Source organism: Capra hircus, chromosome 18 (assembly GCF_001704415.2).
Source record: "Capra hircus breed San Clemente chromosome 18, ASM170441v1, whole genome shotgun sequence".
In the NCBI taxonomy this organism is placed as follows: domain Eukaryota; kingdom Metazoa; phylum Chordata; class Mammalia; order Artiodactyla; family Bovidae; genus Capra; species Capra hircus.
The window spans coordinates 52,877,622-52,899,400 of NC_030825.1; the positions used below are offsets into that span (position 1 = coordinate 52,877,622).

The 21,779-nt window shown below is 53.1% G+C and overlaps 2 protein-coding genes and 1 pseudogene across 6 annotated transcripts; 2 read left to right on the forward strand and 1 right to left on the reverse strand.

The window, feature by feature from the left end:
* Positions 1,880-7,055, forward strand: LOC108638073 (annotated as a pseudogene).
* On the reverse strand, positions 7,021-18,306 carry IRGQ (immunity related GTPase Q). 4 transcript variants are annotated; one of them, XR_001919508.1, is made up of 5 exons: positions 18,177-18,306; positions 17,186-17,717; positions 10,740-15,825; positions 10,378-10,463; positions 7,021-7,108 (listed from the first exon to the last, which is right to left on the reverse strand). XR_001919508.1 is itself a non-coding variant. In XM_018062526.1 (3 exons), the coding sequence occupies exons 1-3, from the start codon at positions 18,184-18,186 to the stop codon at positions 14,487-14,489; spliced, it is 1,881 nt and encodes a 626-aa protein (XP_017918015.1). In that variant the 5' UTR covers positions 18,187-18,306; the 3' UTR covers positions 10,485-14,486. The 4 variants fall into 4 exon arrangements, 2 of the variants coding, with proteins under 2 accessions (XP_017918015.1, XP_017918016.1); XR_001919509.1 differs by lacking the exon at positions 7,021-7,108 and adding an exon at positions 9,251-10,119; XM_018062526.1 differs by lacking the exons at positions 7,021-7,108; positions 10,378-10,463 and having other exon boundaries at positions 10,485-15,825.
* ZNF576 (zinc finger protein 576) lies at positions 18,411-21,591 on the forward strand. Of its 2 annotated transcripts, none has more exons than XM_005692610.3 (3): positions 18,411-18,799; positions 19,169-19,269; positions 20,867-21,591. In XM_005692610.3, the coding sequence occupies exons 1-3, from the start codon at positions 18,771-18,773 to the stop codon at positions 21,292-21,294; spliced, it is 558 nt and encodes a 185-aa protein (XP_005692667.2). In that variant the 5' UTR covers positions 18,411-18,770; the 3' UTR covers positions 21,295-21,591. The 2 variants fall into 2 exon arrangements, with proteins under 2 accessions (XP_005692667.2, XP_005692668.1); XM_005692611.3 differs by having other exon boundaries at positions 18,411-18,554.

The following is a 21,779-nucleotide window of genomic DNA, read 5'->3' on the forward strand; positions in this document are numbered from 1 at the left end:
GTCAGGGAACTAGATACCACATGCTGCAACTAAGAGTTTGCATACCTCAACTAAAGATCCCATGTGCCAAAAGTAAGATACAGTGCAGTCAAATAAATAAATGCTAAGAAAATAAAAATATTTATATTTAAAAAAAAGCTCTTAATGACCCAGATAACCACGATGGTGGTCACTCACTTAGAGCCAGACACCCTAGAGTGTGAAGTCAAGTGGGCCTTAGTGGCCTTACTCGGCCTAAGTACGAACGAAGTTAGTGGAGGTGATGGAATTCCAACTGAGCTGTTTCAAATCCTAAAAGATGATGCTGTGAAAGGGCTGCACTCAATATGCCAGCAAATTTGGAAAACTTAGCAGTGGCCACAGGGCTGCAAAAGGTCAGTTTTCATTCTATCTCAAAGAAAGGCAATGCCAAACACTGTTCAAGCTACCACACAATTGAACTCATTTCACCCCGTAACAAAGTAATGCTCCAAATTCTCCAAGGAAGGCTTCAACAGTACATGAACCATGAACTTTCAGATGTTCAAGATGGATTTAGAAAAGGCAGAGGAACCAGAGATCAATTTGCCAACATCTGCTGGATCATAGAAAAAGTGAGAGAATGCCAGAAAAACATCTACTTCTGCTTTACTGACTACACTAAAGCTTTTGACTGTGTGGATCACAACAAACTGTGAAATTCTTAAAGAGATGGGAATATCAGACCACCTGACCTGCCTCTTGAAAAATCTGTATGCAGGTCCAGAAGCAACAGTTAGAACTGGACATGGAACAACAGACTGGTTTCAAATTGGGAAAGGAGTACGTCAAGGCTGTATATTGTCATCCTGCTTATTTAACTTACATGCAGAGTACATCATACAAAATGCTGGGCTAGATCAAGATTGTGGAGAGAAATATCAATAACCTCAGATATGCTGATGACATCATCCTTATGGCAGAAAGTGAAGAGGAACTAAAGAGCCTCTCAATGAAAATTAGAAAGGAGAGTGAAAAAGCTGGCTTAAACTTAACATTCAAAAAATGAAGATCATGGCATTTGGTCCCATCACTTCATGGGAAATAGATGGGGAAACAATGGAAACAGTGACAGACTTTATTTTCCTGTGGTGACTGTGGTCATAAAATTAAAACACACTTGCTCCTTGGAAGAAAAGCTATGAGAAACCTACACAGTGTATTAAAAAGTAGAGACATTACTTTCCTAATGAAGGTCTGTACAGACAAAGCTATGGTTTTCCCAGTGGTTAGGTATGGATGTGAGAGTTGGACCATAAAGAAAACTGAACACCGAAGAACTGATGGTTTTGAACTGTGGTGTTAGACTCTTCAGAGTCCCTTGGACTGCAAGGAGATCAAACCAATCAATCCTCAAGGAAATCAAATCTGAATATTCATTGGAAGGACTGATGCTGACGCTCCAATACTTTGCCCACCTGATGCAAAGACCCAACTCATTAGAAAAGACACCAATGCTCAGAAAGATTGAAGGCAGGAGAAGGGGAAGACAAAGGACAAGATGGTTAATGACACCACTGACTCAATGGACATGAGCTTGAGCAAGCTCTGGGAGATGGTGAAAGATGGGGAAGCCTAGTGTGCTGCAGTCCATGGGGTCTCAAAGAGTCGGACACGACTGAGCGACTGAAAAACCACCACCACACAACTTCAAGAACCTGCTGACCTCTGTCCTCAAAAGCCCTGACTCATTCTGCCAGCTCTCTTTCAGTTTTACGGGAATATGTGTCTCTCAAATTGCAGTTCTTAAAACCCCCCAGTGAAACTCTTTTTTTTTTTTTTGGCAGCCCGGATACGGATTATGCTCCCACCCTCCCCAACGCCAGTCTCTCACTGCCTTCTGGCGACTGCAGGACACCACATGGCGGAGGATGATCTCCGGCTCGTCAACGTCGTGTGGCTTCGCCTGACCAAGAAGATGCAATAAGGTCCCGGTTAAGGGAACAGACGGCGGGTATGCCCCCGCAGGTTTCACTGCGCAAGCGCACAAGGCTTGACCCTTTCAAACCCAGGCGCGCCTGCGGTTCCGGTTCCGTCACCACTGAGAGAGGCGCGAGGCCCTGACTTCCCTAGCAAGGAGCTTTTCCCTCTGGCGAAGCCGCTCGCTAGCCCATCCTCCCGGTAACCTTCACACCAGGCTATCCTAGCAACCCGCGCGGCCTGCAGGATTGGTCCCCAGAAGAAATTCGCTGTCCTCACCGGCCCAAATGAAGCCTGGAAAACAAGAGGCCAGCAAACTTGAGTGGATTTTTGCAAGAAGCCGGGAGCCTACCGCAACAGAATCCCCTCCATGGCTGGCTACCCTCCCCACGCCCACCACACATACACACACACCACACATACACACACACCACACACACACACACACACACACACACACACACACACGGGGGTGGGGGTTGGGGGGAAATCACTGATCTCTGAAGATCACGCCTAAGGCAGAGAGAAAACATAAAGGACCTCAGTAAAACACAAAATATGTGCCCAAAATAGACACACACCCAGCCTTGAGTGCTTCCAACCTTGCCTCAGTTTTCCAATGGGACCTGTGGGCATCTCTCTCCTATCATCCCCATTCCTGTCTGATGACAAGCCCCCTCTGTTCAGTCCCCCAGTAACCCAGAAGTGCATCTTGGGGTGGTGTCAGAGCTGGAGATAGCCCAAACACAGAAAAGGGAGTAAGAACCAAGTATGCCCCCGCATAACAAGCCTGGACTTGCTGGGCGCTCCCAGGTAGGGTCTCACCCACACTAGGCACCTCCTTGGGAAGAGAGAGAGGGGAGAGGGTACCTGAGTCCTAGCAGCTGCTCTCCCCTACAGGAAAAAAAATGACCTGATTCTGATCGTGGGCTTCATGTCAGAAAAAAAGGGGGTGAGGGCGGGGGCGGTGGGACCTGATGGAAGAGAGGATTGGAAGCAGAGACTCCTGGGGGAGGGGTTGTTTAGAAGATGCCCATGTTCTTTTTGGATTCGGATTCTGCCTCCCCAACTCAGAGCTGCAGAGACCTACCCCCAGGTCTTACATCATTTCTTAGCCTGGGGGTAAGGTTAAGGTAGGTCCAGACTTGCCCCTTCTCAGCTTCCTATAAGAAGAGCTGGGGACTTGGAACTTCAGGGTCACTCATCCATCCATCATGAAGCCTTCCATGAAACCTGAGACCTTCCTGCTGGCTTCCATGCTGCTCTGCACCCTCCTGGGTCTGGGTAAGTGACTAGGGCTCTGGACTTCTGGGACCCTCAAAACAAGGACTATGAGCGAGTATTCAGCCAAGTCCTCGAGGGAGAAGGGAAAGAGGAGGTGTCCTGGGAATTGAAATTAATGGAGAAGGCAGAGGGTAAAGGAGAGAAAGCCTGGGTCCCCAAGGGAGGAAGAGCTAAAAAACGTGTGGGTTTAAATCTCTGAGAAAGGAGGGGTTTGGATGGGCTCTGTTCCCTGTATCCCAGGCAGGGTCTCAAAATAAGACACCTGAATTCTAGAAAATCAGATGAGACTATGATTAGTATGATTAGTATTTTTCATTAGTATGAAAAAATACGAGGCAAAGGCGAGAGATTTCCTTTCTCCCAGGACTCTAAGCAGTTCAGGTCCCCAGTGTCCTCCTCCCTTAGATTCAGGAGTTCAGGCACCTGCACCTTCCTCAGGACCCACTTTCCTTGTGTCTGGGCCCCAGCTGCCTCCTCTCTCAGGACCAAGGAGTCCATGCACTTACCCTCTTGGTCCTTGATCTTCCTTCTTGACCTGGGATGCAGATCCCAGCCTCAGGTACCCCTGCCTGAGTGCCCACTATCTATCAGATTTAAGTGTGGTACCCACAAGGGAGAGGGTCCCGCTCCAAGGACCCGCTGGACCTGAAGGTTCACGAAAGTCCATGAAGGACTTCCTCAGTGGTCCAGTGGCTGCGAATCTTCCTGCCAAAGCGGTGGACATAGGTGCCATCCCTGGTCCAGGGTTCGATCCTTGGTCCAGGACAATTCCACATTCCTTGGGCAAATTAAGCCCTTGCGCCACAGCTACTGAGCCCGTGCTCTACAGCCTGTCCTCTGCAACAGGAGGAGCCACCCCAAACGAGAAGCCCAGGCACCGCAACGAGAGAGTAGACCATACTCACTACAACTAGAGAAAAGCCCCGGGAAGCAAAGAAGATTCAGCATAGCCAAAAAATAGAAAAAAAAAAAGAAAATAAAGATTAAAAAAAAAAAAACTCCATGGGAACCTTCAGCAGGACCCTTCACTGTCCTCAAGCTTTCACAGAAGACCCCAGTGTCCAAAGTCTCCAGCCTTGTAAGTAGGTAAACTTGCTCGCTGGTGGGGTTGCTGTTTACCCCTGGAAGCAGCTTTGCTGGCAGCATTCTGGTGTCCCTGGAGGAGCTTTGGAAAATTTTCTGTTCAGCAGCCCACCCTTAATAACTAGGGAGACATGCGTCCCTCTTCCTTCAGACCCCCCCACCCCATGCCCCTCTGGACTTGGAAGTTGTGACCCACAGACCACATGAGCTTTGACTAGATCCCCGCTCTCTTCTGCAGGGCACCCACTAGACTGCTGGGTGTGTATAAGCCCCGGTATTGCCATGGAACAATGCAACCTTGCGCCCCTGAAGAGGACACCTGTATGGCCGCCGTGTATGAGACCCACAGAGGTAAGAGGGCAGGGGATAGCGTCAGATCCTGGGGAGGTGGGGAGTGCCTTCAGGATAGCAGATACCACCAGGCGCTGCTGGGAGGAACATTTGAGTGATGAGGGGGCAGGAAAGAGGTAAGGACAATCTTAAGGTGAGTGGAGGAAAGAGAATCTGGTGGAATGATAGAAACCACTGTTGCCAAATATTTCTGAAAATGAGACGTTAAAGAGAGGATGGGGGAGGGGCAGATATAGGGACTTTCTTAGGCGAGAGGGGATTAGGAAAGGAAAGGACGTGCTGGGGGTGGGGGAAGCTGGAAATCCAGAGAGGGGGCATCTAATATGCAAGGTGTAGGGCTGGGTGTAGAGAAGACTGGGGTGAGTTGCAAGGAAAGTGATCAGGTTGACTCTCTGGGGGCACCAGGAATCCTCTAGTGATACGGGCTGGACCAAAGGTTTCCAGACAGGAGAAAGAGGAAGATATTGGGGTTGATTGAGTTGGGTGTGAGCTCAATCGTGTCTGACTCTTTGTGACCCCACGTACTGCAGACCGCCAGGCGCCTCTGTTCATAGGATTTTCCAGGCAGGAATATTGCAGTCACTTACCATTTCCTCCTCAAGGGATCCTTCCCACCCAGGGATCGATCCAGCATTTCTTGTGTCACCTGAATTGGCAGTCTGTCTCTTTACCACTGCACTACCTGGGAAGCCTCAATATTGGGATAGAGAGAGATATATGTAGGGACAGATAATCCCTGGACTCAGTCCATGAGGTTGCAGAATCAGACACCCCTGAGGACCCACAGACCCACGCAGGTTGGGTGAAGAGCAGAAACCCTAGTGCTGGGAGAGACCACCCTGTGGTGGGGAGGGGGAGGCCAGGGAGGCTGGAGGAGGCCACTGCAGGCAAGACCTGAGAGTAGCCAGGGAGGGCAGCAAGGACCATCCGTAGGAGGTCTAGGCAGTGACCCTGGAAGAAGGCGACGGGTGTTACAGGGCGGTAGCTGGGGGCTGCATCCTAGGGTTTGGTGCAGGGAATTCCAGGGGTCAGGGGAGGGCCGAAGGCTGGAAGAGACCATTTCACACAGGCCTGGGGGTAGTCATAGGTGGCCTGGAAAAGACCTCTCCGGGTGTGACCCTTAGAGGATGGCAGTGGGTGACGTGGGGCTGAAGGGACCACTCAGGAGAGACCAACACAGCCGGGGGCGGAGGGAGGAAGGGTTGCTACCTAATAAACCGTGCAGATGACGCCCCAGGCAGATAAGGGGGTCTGACCTTTGGGAGCTGGAAGAGACCTCTCTAGATCACAGTGGACTGGGGAAGCTGTAACGTAGGGAGACACCCCGAGGCCAGGGTCCAGACCAGGGCCCCTGAGCCCTTCCCCTGCCTCCATCCTGCAGTTGGCGACGTTTTAGTGAGCTCCAAGAAGGGGTGCACGACATCCAGCGATTGTGACTCAGGATTCCTCTCCTTCAATGATGGCCCCGAAAGCAACATAGGGTCCACCATGAGCTGCTGCCAGAGCAATGGCTGCAACAAGGACCCCCTGCCCGGTAAGCCCCAGCTGAGCCCCACGGCTGGAGTCCCGCCCTGCCCACCCCTCCCCCCCAGAGCACCTGTCTCTGACCTGTGCTGTCACGGGGCAAGCGTCTTTCTGGCGCTGAGCCTTGGTGTCTTCTCCGGTAAACTGCGGTGTCCAGGGACGTCCCTGGTGGTCCAGTGACTAAGCCTCCATGCTCCCTATGCAGGGGTTGGATCCCTGGTCAGGGAACTCGATTCCACAGGCTGCAATTAAGATTCAACACAACCAAATAAAAATTTTTTTTTTTAATGCAGTGCTGGTTAGCGACCGGTGTCCCCGTGCTGGTTGTGAAGTTGGAAAGGACTTAATGTCCCCATGCACCTTACCCTCCACCCTCCTCCCCAGCGTTCAGGAGAAATCTGACAAAGAATGGCCTTCAGTGTCCTTCCTGCTCCACCTTCCTCAAGGAAACATGCACCCCGACTGACGAAGTGCTCTGTTTTGGTGAAGAAACCCGCTGTGTCACCGTGACTGGCCTCATGCACCCTGGTGAGGGGCACCTGGATTTCGGGAGGAGGGCACAGGGTTCCCAGAGGGCCCCAGAACTGGAGCCTCATTATTCCAGATGCTTAGGGAGAAAGTGGCTGCAGAGAAATGGAGGAAGGGGGCTGGGGCATGACCCCTGGATTGGGAGCGGGAGGCATTGCAGATCCTGATTCTAGTCTGAAATCCCCTCCAGCAGGTATCAGATTTGCTTTCCGGGGATGTGCTACGGAGAACGCCTGCCACATCAAGCCTGGGACCCTGGTGCCCTCAGGCTCTCATTTGTTGACCGTCAAGAAGATCAGCTGTCTTCCAAGCCCCCAGGCTTCTGGCAAAGCTGTGTGAAGAACTGAGGCCCATGTGGTGTTTGGTCTCCATTCCTTCTCAGCTCTAGCTTCCCCGGTGTCTATAAATTAAACGAATCAACAGAACAAGCCTGAGTCTTTGTGATGTGATGCATTTCAGGGAGATGGGATGCAAAAAGCAAGGGTCTCAACCCTGTTGAACCCCCTCTTTGGAATGAGGAGAGGGAAGATGCTACCTTTTGTTAAGGGATTACTTCCTGCTGGGTCCCTGTGCTAAGTGTTTTCCATGAGAGAGCTCATTTCATAATCACAACTCTGTGAGGTTGAAAGTACTGTCCCCATTTTACAGAGGAACAAACTTGAGGCACGGATTGTGGTGTCACTTGCCTTTGGTCAAACAGTTGGGAGGGTCAGACTCCAGAGTGCATGATCACTTCACCTCTCCTGGTTAATCTCTTTTTGCCTCCGTTTCATGTTTGTAAGCGGTGGATATTAATATTTATAACCTCACAGAGCTATTTGAAGGGTCAAATGAAAGAAAACTAAAAAAGGACTTAGTGCAGTGCCTAGCACCTTAAAGGGGGCTCCCCTGGTTGCTCAGATGGGAAAGAATCTGCCTAATAATGCAGGAGAGGCAGGTTCGATCCCTGCGTTGGGATGATCCCCTGGAGGAGGGCATGGCAAACCCAGCATTCTTGCCTGGAGAATCCCATGGACAGAGGAGCCTGGCAGGCTACAGTTCATGCAGTCAGAAACAGTTGAACACAACTGAGTGACTGAGCAGAGGCACTAGCACTTTTAAGACAGTGTTGGTTCTAGAGACAGTGTGTCTGGCCAAATAGCTACTGTCCTAATAGCTGCCACTTACTTAATAGCTGAGTAGGCATTAGTTGGCATGTGCTAGACCCTGGCATCTATCAGGATAGACTGAATTATGCTAAGGTAACAAAGAAGTCCCTAAACTCAGTGGTTTAAAACAACAATGTTGTATTACTGACAAAGGTCTATATAGTCAAAGCTATGGTTTTTCCAGTAGCCATGTACGGATGTGAGAGTTGGACCACAAAGAGGGCTGAGTGCCAAAGAACTGATCCTTTTGGAGTGTGGTATTGGAAAAATCTCTTCAGAGTCTCTTGACTGCAAGGAGATCAGACCGGTCAATCCTAAAGGTAATCAACCCTGAATATTCAATGGAAGGACTGATGCTGAAGTTCTAATACACTGGTCACCTGATGTGAAGAACTGACTCACTAGAGAAGACCCTGATGCTGGGAAAGATTGAAGGCATGATGAGAAAGGGACAACAGCGGATGAGATGGTTTGATGGCATCAATGACTCAATGGACATGAGTTGAGCAAGCTCCTGGAGATGGTGAAGGGCAGGGATGTCTGGAGTGCTGCAGTCCACGATGATGCAAAGAGTTGGACACAACTGAGCGACTGAACAAGAACATCAGTCAGTTAATGCTATGATAATGTTGTATAACAAACCATCCCCAAACTGAGACTTGTAACAAAATGCATTCTGCTTCCTATGGTTTATAGGTATGTGGGGCGGCTCTGTTGCAGGTTATGCACTGGTGGGTTTCGCTCCAGTTTGGGAGATGGACTAGTTCTTCTCCGTGGGGTTTCAGTCTTGCGGGATCTGTGGCTCCCTGGCTCATGTCTTTCTCATGGCAGATGACAGGAGCTGAAAACCCAAGTGCACTAAAGGTCCCTGAGGAGGTTGGGGATGCTAACATCGATGGAGTAAAGTAAATCATAGGGTTCAGAGCCAACCTCAGTAGAGTAGGGAAGGATGCTCCCCATTCCATGGCCCTAGTGAACCCCAGGGGGAGAGGCGGAAGAAGAGCAGTCTGGCCCCCTTTGGCCCCACCCCCACCCCTGCCAGACAAGTTTCGTAACCAACATGACCTCTTAGGGTCACGAACTGAAAATGATCCACTTTATCTTCACAACCACTCCTTGTGATGGGCACTATTATTCTCAACCCTGTTTTCAGAAGCACCTGAGCTTCAGAGAAGGAACATCACATTGGACATCACCATGCAGCTGAAAAGTGACAGAGGTTAAGATTTTCATCACTAGGTCCTGTTGAGAGGGAGAAAGAGACCACATTCCGGAGAGAGGGGATACGCCTCTATCAGTTATCCGTCCTTTGCTACGTAACAAGCCCCTCCAAACCTCAGTTACTTAGAGTAATTGCCTATATAAACATATTTATATAGTTTTATTTACTTGGTTGTATTGGGTCTTAGTTGCAGCTCACAAGGCCTCCATCGACTCTTGCAGGATCTTCATTGCAGAGCACGGACTCTGTAGCTGCAGCTCACAGGCTCAGTTGCTCTGCGCCATGTGGGATCTTAGTTCCCCCACTAGGGATTGAACTTGAATTCCCTGCATTGCAAGGCAGATTCTTTTTCTTTTTTTTTTAAGAAAAGTTATTTGGTTATTTACGTAAATTTACTTTCTACAGAAAATTTGTTTGGGTGTACCAGGTCTTAGTTCTGGCATGTGGAGTCTTTAGTGATGGTATTTGAGGCCTTTAGCTGTAGCATGTGAACTCTTAGTTGTGGTATGTAGGATCTCGTTCCTTGACCAGGGATCAAATCTGGGCCCCCTGCATTGGCAGCACAGTCATGCAGGATCCCTTTTGCGGCACACGGACACTCTAGTTGTAGCTCCCAGGCTCAGACAATTGGTGGCATCTGGGAACTTGGTTACCCCCCAGGCGTTGAATTTCAATCCTCTGCATTGCAAGGCAGACTCTTAAGCACTGGACCACCAGAGAAGCCTCTAGAATAACTGTCCTGTATTTACCGCATTCCATCGGTTGGCAGTTTGGCCTAGGATCAGCTGGAGGATGGTTCAGCTGCTCGTCAGCCAGGCAGCTCTCTTTTAGAGGGCTGACACTAATTGGGGTGTCCTGGCTAGCTGGGCCACACGTTATCTATCACCCTGCAGGTTAGCCCGGACTTCCCCATGTGGTCATGGTGGCAGGGGTCCCCAGGGCAGCAAGAGAGATCATCCCAGTCCATGAGCACTTGTCAAGCCTCTGCTTGCATCACGTTTGCTGTGAGTCCAGTAGTCAAGCAGATCCAAAGACCAGGTCCTAAGTCAGGATGAGAAGGGTCTACCCAAGGCCATGGCTGCAGACATGCTGAACAGACTGGGGGCATTAATGGGCCACTCTAGTTCTAGAGCTAAGAAGTTTACTATCACAGCCCCCAAGGTTAAACAATTATTAGGCCACCCCACCTCCTCCAGGGTGGCAAAACTCTTTATTAAAGTCACTGGACTGCAGCCCAGGGAATTCTATCCTGCACACACCCCCACCATCCCTCCTCTCCAGGGACCCAGGAGGCCTCACCCTTGGACCCCTCCTCCATCAGACACAGGCGTCTAGGCTTCCAGTTGACAGTCAGAATCCCAAGCATCTTCTCCCTCCTCTTAAACCTGCAATGAACACACACACAATGGAATTTCTACTTTTTTATTCACTCCTCCAAAAAGCACCACAGGTCAACCCACCCTTGAGTCTCCAGGCTTCATGGTTCCTCATCTCAATGGACACAAGTCTATCATAGTCCAGACAAGTAGGAAATTCATCTAAGTTGATGAGGCTCTGTTCCTCCTCTGCTTCTGGCGATGGCAACACCAAGATTCATCATAGGTTTTCTAGAATTTCTGCCCTCAAGGACCTGCCAGCCTGCAGGTGCCATGTAGACTCACCCCAAAGGCTGCCAGTTGTCGCTCCACAAGTGAGTCTTCAGTCTTTTCTGTTTGGATGTGCCCAGAGACCGACGCCTCGCTGGCAGCTTCCACAGAGACCGATGCCTCGCTGGCAGCTTCCCGCTTCCAGAGCCTAAATTTCAATCCCTTTAAAAGTCATGACTTAAAACGCAACCACTCCCAAAAGACAGTCGTTGACCCCCAAGGGTGCCAAAACACAACTACTTAAACACAATCAGCACACTCCACAAGGAAACAAAACTGGGTGTTGCTTTCTGAGTTGATCTCAGGCAGGAGTCCCTTTGGCAGGAGGGCAGAGCAGCATAGCGTAGAGATGTCAGACAGGGCCAGGGTAGAGATGGTGTCAGAGAGGTGGGCACCCCGAGCAAAGGCACGGGGGTTAGACAAATGCTTGAGGGCTTCCAGGAGTCTATCACAGTACACAAGAGAGAACGGGGTACAAACGTGTCCACGCGGAATTCTCAGGACAACCCTGCAGTAGATTCCACTTGGTGACTCACTTGCAAAAGGCCACCCTTATGCAAAGGGCTGTCTGGCCCCAGGGCAATGCAGACAGAATTCCTGGTGATACTAAGGTTGTTGTTTTTCTTCTCCAGTGCTGTGTCTACTCACCATGTTTGTGGTGCAACGGGGGAAGTTTACCTGCAACTTACTTCTCATTAATTTAGAAAATGCTTCTCATCTTCATTACTGGAAAACTATTCAACATCACTGGGACAGCGTGGGTATAGGAATCGACTTCTTCAAATGTTGAGTTTCATGAAATCTAAATAGAGGTCGAGTATTTCTGATGAAAATTCATCATCTGAATTGAGATGTGCTACAGAAATACACACCAGATTTCAAAGACGGAGCGTAAATAAGTTCTTTCCTATATTGATTATATGTTGAAATAATATTTTGGATATATTGAAATAATATTTTGGATATATTGACGTGAGACATTAGAATTGGTGTCATCTGGATCTGTTCCCTCTTCCTTTTTCAACGTGGCTACTAGAATGTATGAAGCTACCTGCGTGGCTCATGAGCTTCCCAGGTGGCTTAGGGGCCAAGAACCTACCTGCCAACGCATGAGACGCAGGTTCAATCCCTGGGTCAGGAAGATCCCCTGGAGAAGGAAATGGCGACCCACTCCAGTATTCTTGTCTGGAAAATTCCACGGACAGAGGGGCCTGGTTGCCCGCAGTCCCTGGGGTTGCAGAGTCAGACACAACTGAGTGACGAAACATGTGGCTGATGATGTTTCTACTGGACTAGCTGCTCCGTGTGTTCCTGTTTCTGCCCGTGGCAGGCAGGCTTGATGCAGAGGCTTAAACCTCTGCATCAGTTGAGGTGGGGAGACAGTGTTGTGCTGGGTATCATGGAGATGGATGAGGAACATTTTCCTAAGGCCAAAAGAGCTTTGAGGACAATGCCTGGAGCCATCCAGTATAGTGTGAAGTGCTTTCCCCTATCTGGGCTATCTCAACTTCGATGGGACAAACTGTGCCAGTGGTGGGAATTCTAGTTAGACCTGGGGGTACCACCCCTTAGCTACCTGCCCCTCAGACCGGTTACCCTTGTCTTCAGCTGTCAAAGGAAATAGGGTCTCGAAAGTGTTTATGCTTGTTCTCCGGCCCTTTCATTTCACGGTGAGAACACAAGGCACTGGCTCAAGTCACCCAGAGTGACGTGGCAAAGCCGTGCTGGCCTCCTGACCCCCGACAGGTGTCTCCTCTCCTAGGAGATGCTTGTTTCTCCTCCATCTCCCACCTTTTCCCTGTCTCGGGGCAAGAGGCTGACGACCTAAATTCCAGCCCTAGTTCTGCCACTGATTAATGAATTAAATATCTACTAAGCACCTTCTGTATGTCAGGCACTATTTGAGGAGCTGAGGGTACCGCACGGGGATAACAGCCAATACACAGGTAAGTAAGTAATTTCCTAAAATCATAATTGCTGCAAGGAAAAGAAAAACAACAACTCAGTGGAGATGAATAATATCAGTGAGGTATGAGCTACTTCAGTTACAATGGTCAGGAAAGGTCCCTCTTGAGGGGACATTTGTGCTGAGATCTGATTGGCAAGTAGATCTGGGAGCAGAGCATTTTGGGCAAAAATAACAGAAACTATAAAGGTCCTGAGGCATGACCCCAGGTGGCCCACTCAAGCATCAGAAGGAAGACGAGGATGAGAGGGGGCAGGAAATGAAGAGAGGCACGGAGGAAACTTGCTGTGTGCTGTTGGGCCTAGAGCCTGCCCTCTCTGTGTTTTGCTTTCCCCATCTAACATAACAGAGATTCTGCTGGATGGCCTCTCAGCTGCAGATCGCCCCCCTCACCGCCCCATTCTCTCTCTTTTTGGCATTAAAGAGTTCTGTGACCTGTTGCTTCTCCTCTACTGGTAGCTGGCAGCCTAGAACGTCCCAGGCACTGTGGTTTCTGCCTTTGCCTCCCTGCGACACATTCCCGTGGGCTGGAACACTTGCCCGGCTGTTCTGTGGGCGCCTGGCTCACTGTGGCCTTCTCTGTGTCTCTCTTGGGGACACCTGAGGTAGCCACACGAAGTGTTTGGATTAGTCCAGCAGTACAGCTGCATTTCCCAAAAGGCGGGTATACAAAATAGGAAGGCCAGAAACGGTTCAGGTTTCATGACAGAAGACACCAAGACCCAAGAACGACAGAAATCCCTAAGGGAGAGAGGGACAGAGTACCCAGAGAGCCCCGTAACTGCCCAGCACCTAGAAAATGGGGTCAGTCACATCCCCTTCCAGTCAAACTCAGAGGAGGGCAGCCACCAGGATCCAAATCTATTAGGGATTCTGGGGAGTTTCCTCTGAGGGATGGGTTCCTGCCCTTCCACAGTCAGAAAGCCTCATTCCTGGTCTCTGGCTACTCCCCAGCCCAACCATGCCCAGAACACTCTTGCTTCCTCTTGTGTTTTGTGGTACCATCCTCCCCACAACAGCGGGGAAAGAAATCTGTGCCCCCAGGCTTCTGGAGGGGCAAATATCACACCCCTCCGTTTCCGAAGAGGGACAACAGGGTCTCCAGCTCTCTCACACAGCACCCGGTTCCCTCCTCTACATGGATACCTTCCACCACCCATGAATTAGAAAGCAAAGACCTCAGCCCTCTGGGGAGTCAGGCGTTCTGAGAGTCCAGAGAACCGTCCTTCCCTCACCCCCGGAAACCTAGATCTTATATCCCTTTGTGGCTCAGAAGCCCAAGGAGTTCAGCTCCCTGGGGAACCCAGACCACCCCTCCTCCATGTCAGAATCCCCAGTGTGAAGGAGACCGCCTTCATCAGCAATCAGGGCCTCCAACTCCTCCTCCGCAGGGGGACTAGTCACCTATTGGATCTAGTTTCTACTCTTGAGAGACCAAGATAGCCGCCTTCGAGGAGTCCAAACCCTCAACTCCCTTGAGGAGTTCCATAGTCTGATGGTACCCAGAAAAATCAGGAGTCCCGTCCCCAGAACTCTATTTCCCTTCAGGACCCAGGAATCCTAGTGACCAGACGTCACCCACTCCAGGCCCTAGTCAGAGCCCTCACTCCCTTCAAGCACCCAGGATTCTGACTGGCAGACCCCTTGCTCTGTGATCTTTCAGGCCCAGACATCCCATGCTAGAGTCTGGATCCCTTGGCCTCTCCCTCTCACCGGGTCTTGAGTCCTCCGGCCCTGGCAGAGCCAGGCAGCTGGGACCCTGGGCACACCCGGAAGCCCCGGCCCTCAGCCCGCTCTCACTGCGCGGGCACCTGCGGCGCCAGCACTGCCTCGGCGTCCGCGCGCATCTCGTCCAGCGCCTGCAGCAGGACGCCGTGCGCCGCTCGGTAGCCCAGGCCCCCAGTGGCCGCAGCGCCGCCCGCCGGCCACAGGAAGGAGAGCGCGCCCAGCGCCGCGCCCCCGGCGGTGCCCTCGCCCGCCCACGAGCCCAGCCTCGCTTCCACTTCGGCTCGCGTCACCGGGCCTGGGAAGCGCGTCCGCTTGGCCAGCTCCCCGGGCGCCAGGCCCAGCGCGCGCTCGCGTCGGGCCAGTGCCGCGGGTTCGAGCCCCAGCGCCCGTCGCCACTCCGCTAGCTGACCCCGCAGGAGCGCCACGTCGCACGCCCAGCCCAGGCCTGGGACTGGGGCCGCCGCTGCCGCCAGGCTAGCCAGCAGGGCCGGCCGCCACGCCCCGGCCCGCAGCGCAGCAGCCTTGGTCCGGGCCGCGCGGGGAGACGCGGGCGGCAGCGCGAGCAGCAGCGCCCCCGCCTGGGCCGCGGGGAGCGCGCGCCGCAGCCACTCGCATAGCCCCGGGAGCCCGCCCGGCCGCAGCGGGAACACGGGCGGCGGCGCCTCCTCTAGCACCTCCCACGTTTCGTCCTCGGGGCTCAGGGCAGCCGCGCGCTCTGAGTCCCCGCTGCCGGATTTCTTCGCGCTGACGCCCACTGGCTGCAAACTCTCCGTGCCTGCTTCCTCTGAACCTTCCCCACTGCCTCCCTTTTGCAATCTGGGGCCGCGGTTCTCCTTTCCATCACTGTGGGCAGTCTCAAACCCCTCTCCGTCTGGGTTCTCTAAGCTCTCGCTGCCAGACTTCTCTGCCTTTTCCTCTTCTTCCAGAGACTCTGGGTCCTCGCCCTCGCCGTCTGTTCGCACGCAGACCAGTGGTGTATCCGGGAGCACCAAGGGCCGGACCTGGGCCCAGTCCTTCTCAGTGGGGGCCCCAGGGGTGACGAGGATGAGAGCGTCGTAGTGGGTTGTCGGGTATGGGGCGACGGTGGTGTCCGCGGAGCCCAGAGGCACGCTCCAGAGCACCACGTTGGGGCGCTCTGGGGCCGGGTAGGGCGTGGGCCCTGCAGGCGCTGCAGCAGGCACTGCACCCGGATCTTCAGGATCTAACCCGAGGAGCACGTCCAACACAAGGCCCACGTCAGCCCTACCGGCCACGGCCAGGTCCAGGCGTGCGCTGCCCAGTCGCTCCAGGCCAGCCCGAACCCACGACAGGGCCGCCTCCAGGCCCCCAGTCTCAAAGGCCTCCCGCACAGCCTCCAACTCCGCAGCGCCCAACACCTCGAAGCCATCCTGAGCTGGTGGAAGGAGCCTGTGGGGATAGGGAGGGATAGGGTCAAGGGCAGAAGAGGGGCTGGAGGCTGGAGAGCTAGCCTAGGGGGTCGGACCAGGCTAAAATGACAAGGTGGAGTTTGAAGCAAGAAAGGGAGGGGCCAGATTAACGGCACCGAGGCTAAGAAGGAAAGTAAAGTGGCTCAGTCGTGTCTGACTCTTTGTGACCCCATGGACTGTAGCCTACCAGGCTCCTTCGTCCATGAAATTTTCCAGGCAAGAATACTGGAGTGGGTTGCCATTTCCTTCTCCAGGGGATTTTCCGACTCCAGGACCGAACCCAGGTCTCCATCATTGTCTAAAACAAGGGAGGGACTGCTGGATTGAAATCTGGCTTCCAACACAGCTGAAAATGGGGAACTGGCTTAGTCTCCCGGGGGGTTACACTCTTTGGGAGCTGGGCTTTCCAAAGGACCTGCAGGATTAAGAAAAGGCCATGCTGGGTGGGGCAAAACTCACAGTGAGCCTTAGGGCAAAAGAATCCCGAATGAATTGAGGGACTAAATGAAAACCGTGCACTAAATGCTCTAGGTGGGCAAGGTCAACACAGGCGCTCTTTCTTGAGCAGAGGCGTTAGTAGGAGTGTAAAGTCCAAAGAGGGGAGAAGCCTCATTTAATAGTTCTTAGCAAGGGCGTGGGGCTAAGGAAAAAAGAATGGTGGTGGGCTTGGGGCTGCTGCCCCTCCCTGAGGCTCTTTCAACCTCTACCAAAGGAGGCAAGGCTGCTTGGGGGTGGGTGGGGGCAGATAGGAGATAGCCAGCAGGTGGGTACAGAAAGAAGAGGGAGGGGATTAGAGAAACGAAATGGGGGAGGGCCCCCAAACGACAAAGCTCACTGAGGGTGGGCTCTCTGGAGACTGCGATCACTTGAGAACCAAGCAGATGGTGAGGAGGAAAGACTGGAGAGTGGAGTCTTCGGGTACAGATTTCATGGGGATCACCAGTTTGGATGCAGAGAGCAAGCCCTCCTTCACACCTTGGCTTGAGGGCAGTGTTTGGGCTTTAGGTCCGGGCCCCTCCTAGAATTCTGGCAGGGTAGTGGGACTTTTGACCTCAGAGTGCTAGCAGGAGCAGGCTGGATGACAGGCTGGGACTTCCAGCTGACCGACCCTTGGATGGGGCCTAGATGACAAAAGCACAGAGTGCTAGCTTGAGGTGGGGCCTCGTGGACCTCACGACCTGCACTCAAGGGCAGGATCTGGAGCAGGGCTTTCAGCAGATATCTCTTTAAGGTTGGTCACAAACTTGCTGCGGGCTGCCTTCAAAGAGCACCTTAGGGTGGAGGTATAGAGTAAATAAAGCTCCAGGCCTCTTCCACCCACCCAGAAGCTCCGCGCTTACCTCTGCAGTGCCTCGGCCTGGCTCCGCAGCGCCGCTCGCAGGCGCTCCAGCTCCTCGCAGCCGTCGGTGCTGAGGCAGTCGGTCCGTGGCACGAAGAGAGCCGCGGCGCCCAACCCGGCGCTGTCCAGCAGGGCCGCGGTCTGATCCCGGGCCTGGGCTTCATTCTGTGACTCCTCGGGTCGGAGATTCCGCACAGCCAGCAGCGGGGTCCCTCGGGCCAGGGCGGCCCGTGCTGCCTCCCCCAGGGCCGGGGCCAAGGGCTCCTCATTGCTCTCGGGGCCTGGCAGCACCAGTACCAGCACGTTGGCCTCCGCCGCCCAGGGTCCCGGCTCTGCGGGTGGGCAGCTCAGCTCGCCCAGGAAAAGGCCTGGGCCTGCAGCTCGCAGGCTGGGGAGCCCGGAATCCGGCCGTCCGTCGGGGATCTCGACCGTCTCCACATCTCTGTCGCACAGCGCTGCAATCAGCGCAGATTTTCCGGAGCCCGGAGGCCCCAGGAATAAGACGGTCACGTCACCTCGCGGCGGAGGCATAGCTGGGAAGCAAGGAGAGAGGAAGACCTGGGTCACGGAGCACCCAACCTTATTCTTTTCTAGCTTCCCTACTCCGGTCTCACATTTCAACCAATTATTCTGTCCCTTTCTTTCGTTCTCGGGTACCACTCCCAGGCAGCCAGAAATCTGGCGCCCAGCCTCTATTCCCCAGGGACCCGGGAGTCCCGTCCGCCCTCCTTCTGGATGGCTTTCCTTTTCCGCTTCAAAAACTCAGAAATTGGCCTCCAGCTCCCAACACCCTCTGGGATACAGATGTTTTTAACCCCTCACTCCTCCCTTCCAAATCACCAACCGAGCAAACAGCCAGCACAAGGGACGGCGCAGTTGGTAGCAGGTGGTCTGCCCCTGAGAAGCCCCCGCTCTGGGATCCGGGGACGGAGGCCTAAGAGGTTAGAGCGCCGGGATTCGGGGACGTCCAGACGCTTTCCAGGGGTTCTAACCTGACGTCATTCCCTTTAGGAGGAGGTGTGTCTTGAAAGCGTAACCTGGTGAAGACAACCCTGTGCGGCGCTTGCGCAGAACGACGGATGGGCGCTCGCCGGCTCTCAGCGGTCGCAGGTCCTAGAACAATGAGGGAGCCAAAGCGCGTGCGCGCCAGAAGCGCCTAACACGCTTGCGCAGTAAGCACCGGTCGGTCAGGCGAGCGTTGCGTGCAACGTCATCATTACGCACCCCAGTGCAGGGAAGGACCCCTCGAGTTATATTGAGGACCGAATTGGTGGGACTGCATCATTGCAGTCGGATGGCAATCCAAGATCCGGGCTTCGAAAGGCTCATCAGGCGAAAGCCCGTGGAAAGCCTCGGGACTTTGAGACTCGGTGGGCCCTACCCCGTTTCCCTTCGGGTGACGGCGCTGTGACGAGCAACTGACAGGCGCAACGAAAGGCAGCCCCTCCGCTGTCTTGGAGAAAAGCAGAAACCTAGGCTACTGGTCTCGGGAGGGAGCCGAGGGCAGTGCTTGGGGGCAGCGGGTCACAACGGCTGAAAGCGCGCGTGGGAAGCGGGGTCTCAGAGTTTCGGGATGTCAGAGAAAGATGTCTCTCTGGAGGAGGCGGGCTAAAGCGTGGGTACCACTACCTGCCTCAAGACAGGTGGAAGAGAAGGGGATGAGGCTGGTGTCCAAAGATCAGGGGTCCCTAGCTCTGTGTTCAGGGAATTGGTTTGATGTAGCAGGCATAGGTCAGAGGTCTCACGCAAGTGAGAAGGCGCTAAGAGAAGTCACAGAGCTGAGGAGTTGAATCTTTTGGAAGGTTGAATTCTCTAGTGAGAGCTGTTAGGTTAGAATTCAAAGAGATGTTATCTCATGGAAGTCAAAGACGGGCAAAGTAAGCTTGTCAAAGATCACAGGATTAGCGGGCCCTCTAAATTTGGCTATAGATAAGCGACTTCACTTGATTTACTATTCTGCCATGCGTGCTCCTCTCTTGACCAGAGGGGTCCCAGTCACCATGGAGGACCGGCACTCCAAACAGACCATGGAGCAGCAGGATTCGTCCGAGGAGAGAAGTTCCCGAAGTCCGAGAGGTGACCTCTGTGAGTACTGCTGACCAGAGGAGGGTGGGTTGCAGGAGCTGTGATGCTAAAAGGACTTCTATAGCATCTCAGTGTTCAAAGCATTGTGGGGACTTACTCGTTAGGAAGGAGCTGTTAATGGTCCGTGAGCTGCCCTCTCAGGACCCCGACCCTTGTTACCCTCAGAGGTAACAAGGAGCAGAGCTCCCTGCTCTGTCCACATAAATATGAAAGGGATGCACTTCAGAGGCGAAGAGTGGCATCCAGAGAGGCTTGGGGTGGGAGAAATGACTGGGAAGAGCAGTGAGCCCCAGTCCCAACCCTGCCCTGGACTTACAGTGCGTCTTGGACCTCAGTTTCCCTGTCAAAAGGGGTGGCCACTCCTCACCTCACAGGGCTGGCTGGTATGAGGATTAGCTGCAGAAAAGGAGAAAGCTTAATATTAATGAAGATAGCCAATTTGACATAGAACAGCAACAGCTTCTACTGAATGCTAATTACGTGTTAGATGCATTCTAAGATTTTAACACTTGTTGTCTCAGTCTGTCCTCCTAACAGACTCTGAAATTGATAATTATCACTGTCATAATGAAGTGAGGGAACTGAGGCAAAGAGAGGTTAAGTGTTTATAACAGTGAAAGCTAGTGTTAGTGCTTTCTAGCCGGAGACCACCAGGAACACACGTGGAGTTGAGCAAATCAGGCTTATTGCTCATTGTGCTGAGGAAGTACACACACTGTGGGGCATCTCATAAGAAAGGACTTCCCTACCACTGGGGAAGGGTTCAAGAAAGGGGTTTTGCTCTGGATAGAGGCTGCCAGGAAGCAAGGGCTCTTAGATGGCTGCTCACTTAATAAATCTGACCTAGGAGGAGGGAGGAACAAGCGAACGCTCCAGCTCTGACTGGCCAAGCAGCAGCAGGCACTCACGTAAGCCAGGACAGGGGGCTGTCTGGCCATTTCTCGTGGCCCAGACAATGTTCACGTTTTGTCTGTGTTCAGAACAGCACCATGGCGTGGTCTTGATTCGCCCCAGTCACAGCACGGCCTTATTTGACAGTGTTCTGTGGAATTGTTTATGCTCACCAGGAGAATGCCAAGGCCTAGCTGTGCCAGGCCAGCCCCTGGCTGTGGGGTTTCTTTCTCAACAATAATTATTGCAAACCATTGTGTAGCACCGTTCTAAACACTATTTATAAGTTCATTCATTTATTCCTTCCAACAACCATATGAGGTGGATACTAATATAATGATTACCCCATTTTCCAGATGAAAACACTGTTTTCCCTTGCCAGGGGAAATCAGTTCCAGGCAGTCTGGCTCCAGAGGCTGTGCCCTAATCATACAGCTCTGTCAGAAGTGCAGACTGCCTGGGTTCCAGTTCTGACTCCACCATTTCACTTCCCAGCCTCATGACAGTCAGCAAGTTGCCTCAGCTTTTGCAGCCCCAGTCTGCTCATTCACAAAATAGGTCCAGTAAGTCTCCCATCCAGGCCTGGCATAGCACCTGGCACAGAGCAAGTCAAGTCCTGCATGCTGGTTGTCGGCATGATTCTGGGGCTGGGAGAGGCCCTCGCCACACCTGCTGGCCTCTCCCAACCTCTCCCCCATGTCCTCAGGCCACCTGGGGGCCCTGGAGTGCACCCGCTGCCTCATCACTTTCGCCGATTCCAAGTTCCAGGAGCGCCACATGAAGCGGGAGCACCCAGCGGACTTCGTGGCCCAGAAGCTGCAGGGGGTCCTCTTCATCTGCTTCACCTGCGCCCGATCCTTCCCCTCCTCCAAGGCCCTGATCACCCACCAGCGCGGCCACGGTCCAGTGGCCAGGCCCTCCCAGCCGGCTGCACCCATCACCACACCACCCACCTTCCCCTGTCCCGACTGTGGCAAGACCTTCGGGCAGGCTGCTTCTCTGAGGCGGCATCGCCAGGCACACGAGGCCCACCCTCTTCCTGGCCCCTTTGCCTGCACCGAGTGTGGTCAGGACTTTGCCCAGGAAGCAGGGCTGCACCAACACTACATCCGGCATGCGCGGGGGGAGCTCTGAGAGTAGCTTACGCCCGCCCCAGGGCCATAGGAGCTCTGTGGCTGGTGGGATGCACGTCTGATATGGGATGGGAGCCCTGGACTTTCCTCCCTGGAAAGGCAAAGGACTCCTGAGAAACAGGACCCAGAAGATACTCATTTGGAGCTTCAGTCTTTGGAGGACACAAAAGCCTTCAGGGAAACAGTCAAATCAGACAATAATGAGATCTATTGTTTTTAAAAAAAATTAACAGGAAAGAGGGAAAACTGTGATTTGTATCTCCCTCATCCCCAATTAAATAGTTTGAAACTGCAACTAGCTGCAGATTGTGTAACCACCTTTAATTCATCCCAGATGTATGCTGTGGGGCTGTAGGAGCCGAGTGACTGGATTTGGGCCTGACTGGGGGCAGGGAAAGTGAGGCGTTGCCCACCTGCAAGGCCACCACAGCACAGTCCCACACAGGGAGCGACTTGGGCCTTTGGGGATGGGACAGCAAAGTCAGA

Coding starts and splice junctions, on each gene's coding strand:
- IRGQ (XM_018062526.1), bottom strand. Junction 15,826..17,185: donor CAGGCCGAGGCACTGCAGAG/GTAAGCGCGGAG, acceptor CTATCCCCACAG/GCTCCTTCCACCAGCTCAGG.
- ZNF576 (XM_005692610.3), top strand. CDS start 18,771: ATGTCTCTCTGGAGGAGGCGGGCTAAAGC. Junction 18,800..19,168: donor TGGAGGAGGCGGGCTAAAGC/GTGGGTACCACT, acceptor TCTCTTGACCAG/AGGGGTCCCAGTCACCATGG. Junction 19,270..20,866: donor AAGTCCGAGAGGTGACCTCT/GTGAGTACTGCT, acceptor CCATGTCCTCAG/GCCACCTGGGGGCCCTGGAG.